Source organism: Nicotiana sylvestris, chromosome 10, assembly GCF_000393655.2.
Source record: "Nicotiana sylvestris chromosome 10, ASM39365v2, whole genome shotgun sequence".
NCBI lineage: Eukaryota > Viridiplantae > Streptophyta > Magnoliopsida > Solanales > Solanaceae > Nicotiana > Nicotiana sylvestris.
Window position 1 is genome coordinate 102242126 of NC_091066.1, and position 5752 is coordinate 102247877.

Consider the following 5752-nt stretch of genomic DNA (forward strand, 5'->3'; position numbering starts at 1 on the left):
CTTCCTATTCGGTCTTTTTGGCTAGTGGTAGGTGTGTGCGTGTGTATATATATATATATATATATATATATTCTTGATTATTCATTCTGAATCCGCCTCTGCGTAACATCACAGTTATTTGGTTATTCATTCCATATTTAATATATTTGTCTAATATTCTCGATTATTTGTGTTGAATCAATCTACATATCCTTAAAACCGCGTATAAATTCAATTGTTATCCGTTTTAAGGGTAATCAGTTTATACAACTGAATAACTAAACATCAAACTGGAAAAAAAAGTCAAACCAAATCAAATTTACTTTTATTTGGATGATATTTTTTCAAAATAAAAGTTAAATAATGCAAAATTAAACCAAAAGGTAAGTCTCAAGGGAAGAAGGGGGAATGCTGGAAAGGGGAAGCCGGGGGCGTGTGGCGAGCACCAGCAGATGGGAAGCATTGGATATGGATAACATGAGATGCCTGCCACGAGAGCTTTGGTTTTCTGTCACGTTGCGGAGGCGCACACGTTGATACTTGCTTTATCCACTAGCTTTGAGCGCTTTGTATTTCCATGTCATCACCATTTTCGTGAACATATTGCTCATGTCTCCTTCAATCTTCCATCTATTTTTATTCCTATATATATGATTTTTCTTTTTTTTAAAAAAAATATATTATTTCTCCGTCTGCAAAAATACTTGTTCTCTGTTCATTGTAAACATATAAACTACTAGTGCATACCAAAAGGAATATGTAGACTCACCATAATATTCAAGTATAAAATATGAAATATGTTATTACATTAAGAAGTGTGCATGCAAGTCTATGTAACTTGGTAAAGGAATAAAAATTCATTTCATATGATTGAAAATTTGAAATAATGGACATCAATGATAAAATTGTACTACATATTTGATGAGACATCCAAACAGTCCAGCTGGCCTCTCCTCTAAAAACATATCGAAATAAGGCAACAAAAAAGTTTGTACGCCTAATATCATAATTAAAAAAAAGTATTATTTAAATCTAATTGATTCTTTTACTCATCAAACACCAAGCATCAAATATGTTTTATATAAAAATAATATGTACATATATGATATTGAATAATTCACTTTTTATTAGTTTTCAATTTTTATTATTTACAATCCAAAACCAAATCAAAAACCAGTCTTTTTAAATCTTTCTTCACATCAAACCGAAAATGAATTGAATATTAGTAAATCATATGTAAAAAATATTTACTTATTGCTTTAATGTATGTATTAAGTGCAAGTAATATATTTTATTGACACGAAAGATAAAAAAAATAGTTCAACATACTTCTTTACAATTTCAATAAAAAAATATGGAAAGATATTTTTATTTTGAATATCTTGTAAAGATAAAAATTTAACATAAAACTTAACAAAAAAATTATGCTTTCCAAATATATTTTTTTTGAAAATATTATTTATTTATGAAATATAATAATATTTTGGGAAAAAAACTTTCAAAAAATTTCGAATCCTCAAAACCTGGTTTAGGGCTGTTTTTTGATAAAAATATTTCTCGCACTCATAAAACTTTAATTTTTCTTCAAATAAAATATATGTTCAAATAATTTAATTTTAAAAAATTATTTTTTAACATAACTTCAAATTTTTTTTTTTCCATTTCAATCAAATATATGTCCAAACATGACCTGACCAAATAAACGAGAATAACATGGAAGGATAAGCATGATTAATCACAGGTCAAAGGCAGAAAAAGCGAGCATGAAACGTGCATGCCTTTTGCTACATCACAAAACAACACAGCTCTTCCTGTGCCACATCTTATGCTGTCCCCATTTGATGGCTTGGTGCTCGCCACACGCCTGACGCCTTCCTCCCAACTCTTTACACTCTTTTAATAAGTTCTAACATAGGACCAACCTCTCCTTTTTCTCTTTCAGCCCTCCCCTTGTATTCCAAAAAAAAATTCCCAACTCACATTCCGATTCTGATTTCAAAATAAACAAAAGAAAAAGGAAATACTCGAAAGGTACATTTCCGTGCTATTCTTGGAATCCATTCTCTGGAAATTCCTCAATTTACTGTTTCTTTTTAAGTTCTCATACTATTTTAATACTCTAATTTTCTTGAATATAGTCCGAAAAGTTTTCTGGGATTGGATTGAGTGCACAGTCTTGTTTTGGGGTTAATTTTATAGGGTATGTGTTTTACCAGATTGATTTTACTTCCTTATTGATGATAAATAAGGTCAAATTCTAATCCTTTTAGGTGCTTGATTGTATTTATGTAGCTAGTATTTTACATTAAGAGGAGCAACAGTGATGGGTTTTTGCTACTATTAGTCCTCAGCTCAATTATATATGGGAGTGGCACTGGTTTCCACTCATTAGTGCTTGTATTATGTTATTAGTATTAAAAAGATCGATAGGCTTATGATTGGAATGTAAACCAGTAATATTAAAATAGAACTACAGAGTTTATGAAGTACGCCTTAATTGTACATTTGTACTACTAATTTGACATGGATTTAGTACGTCGTAACAATTTGTTTACATTGCTTATCCGTTATTGACGGTATCTGAATCTGAATAAAACATTTATGTATTTCTCTTTCATTGTGATTTTGCATAACAGCGTTGTCTGGCCAATAGCATCAAAGCCTTCAAGGTGGTATCTAGTTAAAGATGGGTGCTGAAAATCCTACTTCATCAGCTGAAAATGGTGGCATCGCTGTGGAGACATCACCTAATGGGTCAGTTAGATCTTGTTCATTGTTATTAACAATTGTTATATCTCATTATCAAGTTTCTAGACAATTACAGCAATCTATAAGAAGTTTGCTTCCTGCTTTCTTTCGTTTTGCTATGATTTTTATACAATCTGATGTTGATGCCACTTAGAAGCTTGAACACAACTTGGCTTATGTTTCTTGTTCTTTTCAAGGACATAAGCCCGTATAGATCCTACACACATGGGCATACCAAAAGCTTTAGTTTTTCGGTTGGAGCTGGACTGTGCAAAAGACTTTGTGGTGGAATAATACCTACATATAGTGTTTTCTCAAATTGGTCATGTTAATGCAAAAGCTCAAACTGCCTCCGATGATTTGATTTGTTCGCAAATTTTTTCTTTCTTTAGTGATTTTCTGGTTCGTCTCACCAGAAGTAGGAAGTTTTTTATGATACATGGTGGTCTTTTAACGTAGTTTTGGATCATTATCGTATCTGCTTAGGATAGTTGCTTACCATTTGCAAAATACTTAATTTTTCATGCCGAAGTTTCAGCAAAAATTGTTTGTTCTTGCATATCCCTACTGTTTTTCCAAATTAATCCCGCGGATCTTTCATCAAGTTTTAGCTGAAAAACTGAAGCTTTTTGGAGAGAGCAGTTATAATTTTTCAAGTTAATTTAATCAGTAGTTACGGTTCTATCCCCTCTCCTCTGCTAAAAAATGTGCAACTTCAAATCAATTCGAACATCATTTTCGAGCTCTCCCCCCCAAAAAAAAAATTTCAAATGCTTCAGTTGGCTTTTAACTGTAAGAGCCACTTTTCAAAAAATGGAGATCAGTTAGGCACCGATCTGAAACAAGGAACTAAGTTAGTATTTCGGGTTAATTCTTTGATAAAATAATATTCTCTTCCCAAAATTTCCCGGAGAAGTTATTTATGACATTGATATGCACTGCTCTCTGTGATTTGTTATTACTGGAAAAGCTATTGTGAATCTTGTTTGATTGTTTTATGGCTCTCTTTATGCAGCTCTCCTTCCTGCAAGAAGATTCAGAAGAAAGTTCCAAAAAGAGTTCACAAGGCCGAGCGAGAGAAACTGAAGCGTGAGCATTTGAATGAGCTTTTTCTCGATTTGGCCAATGCACTTGGTAATTTCCTTGTCTGCTAATGATCCGTTATTTCTTTTTGGCAAATTGCAAAAGTGGCATTCTTACATTATCTACTTTCAAATCAGAGTCTTCAGATTAACCATACAATTATAGAAGCTTGACACTGATGCCTTATTGTTGTAGAACTATCTGAGCAAACAAATGGAAAAGCCTCCATATTGAATGAGACTGCTCGTTTCGTAAAGGACATGATATCCCAGATCAAGCATCTAAAGAGAGAAAATATAGCCTTGCTGTCTGAATCTCAATATGTAAGCCTCTTAATTTCAAGTTATATTTCCTGCTTGATGATGCTATAACGATGCATTTTCCCATCATTTGTCATCAAGATTTTCGAACGCACTCAGCTTTTTGATTATGCGACTTAAACTGTGTAGCTTTTCCCCATTTTCTATTGTCTTTCTTTGTAAACCTGCATTACTGAAATCCATCCTTTCTCATTGACAGCTTAGTATGGAGAAAAAGGAGCTACAGGATGACAACTCCGCTCTGGAGGCTCAAATTGGCAAATTAGATGGTGAAGTCAAAGAAAAGGTAGCTGAGACTAATCTTGACCTAAATCTGAGTCTTCCTGAAACTCAGCTACCACAGTTAGCCTCACAAGTTCCAGATAACTTTCTCCGATTGCCTGGTCCAGAGCATCCGTTCCAGCAGATGCAAATGATGAACCCTCTTTATGTCGTTCCCTTGAATTCTACTCCTCAAGCTTATCCGCAGCCTGATACTGCAAAGCCCGCAGCTATGCCCACATATTGTGTGAAGAAACCACAGGCCAGATATCCAACTCCAGCTGATGTATGGCCATCCCAAATTCTTGAAAAGCGACCTTAATTAGGACAGGAGGTTCAAAATAGTTTGTAAGAGTACTTTTCTAGTAGAGTTGAGGCCTTAAAAGGGAAGCCAAGTACAATTTGGCAGTCGTGCAGATTTAGACGATAAGCAGCATATTCCATCAATATTTTGGACTTGCAGCTCCCATTGTATATAACAGTTTCCCTGCACTATAACCGGTGACATTCTTCTTGTGCTATCACGGGGAAGATATACGGTTCAATGTAGCTAGAGCAGTAAGCAGTCTAGAGAGCTGATTGGTGTTATTTCCTATTTCCTTAAATCTTGATAACTGGTGATGTAAGTAAGCCTATAAGTAGGCATTTGGCGTGACATCTGTCATTATAGATCTCTTTGGTTATTTTTGCACCACCAAGAGGGGCAATTAAATTCTCTAAATATCTTCCTCCACTCTTTATTAGCCTTTCCTTTTGTTATACTACCTTGTTTCCTCTTCCTTTTTCTTCCACTCTTTATTAGCCTTTCCTTTTGTTATACTACCTTGTTTCCTCTTCCTTTTCTTAAGTATGAAGAGTGGATTGAAATAGCATTCTTCAACATTTGCTCATAATAATTTTATATGTATTTGCCATGTTTCCACCTTTAGATGTTGAAAAATTAGTATTGATTTTATTCATTCGACAAATATTTTCACTATCTGGAGTGGCCCAGACATGAGAACATGTATTACCATCACTACTGTTTTAGGAGTTTGTTAGTTGTAATGACCCAGCCGGTCATTTTGTGTATTTGAGCCCCATTTTTTCTATTTTATGTTTTTCATATGCTTGTGTCACGACTCAAATTCTAACCTGTCGTGATGGTGCCTATCGTAGTACTAGGCAAGATGACATTACCAAAATATTTCCAACAATTAACAGAAAACGAATCAAGTAGTTTTAAATAAACAAAGTTTTCATAAATGGGGGTAAAATCCAAAACACAAATACGGAAAATAGCTCCCAAATTAGGGTGTCACTGAGCCCATGAGCATCTATACATCACTAGCCTAGAAAAGAAATGTCTATGAAAGTCTGGA

At 33.9% G+C, this 5752-nt stretch overlaps 1 protein-coding gene across 1 annotated transcript; it reads left to right on the forward strand.

The window, feature by feature from the left end:
* Positions 1 to 1869: 1869 nt before the first annotated feature.
* Positions 1870 to 5112, forward strand: LOC104244341 (transcription factor bHLH47-like). Its single transcript, XM_009799752.2, has 5 exons — positions 1870 to 2010; positions 2616 to 2733; positions 3743 to 3861; positions 4006 to 4133; positions 4330 to 5112. The coding sequence occupies exons 2-5, from the start codon at positions 2666 to 2668 to the stop codon at positions 4711 to 4713; spliced, it is 699 nt and encodes a 232-aa protein (XP_009798054.1). The 5' UTR covers positions 1870 to 2010; positions 2616 to 2665; the 3' UTR covers positions 4714 to 5112.
* The last annotated feature ends 640 nt before the right edge of the window (positions 5113 to 5752 follow it).

What these genes read in the sequence shown, in the direction of transcription:
- LOC104244341 (XM_009799752.2), top strand. Translation starts at nt 2,666, where the DNA reads ATGGGTGCTGAAAATCCTACTTCATCAGCTGAAAATGGTGGCATCGCT. An exon ending in GTGGAGACATCACCTAATGG is followed by an intron (nt 2,734 to 3,742) that starts GTCAGTTAGATC and finishes CTCTTTATGCAG; the next exon opens with CTCTCCTTCCTGCAAGAAGA. An exon ending in TGCTGTCTGAATCTCAATAT is followed by an intron (nt 4,134 to 4,329) that starts GTAAGCCTCTTA and finishes TCTCATTGACAG; the next exon opens with CTTAGTATGGAGAAAAAGGA.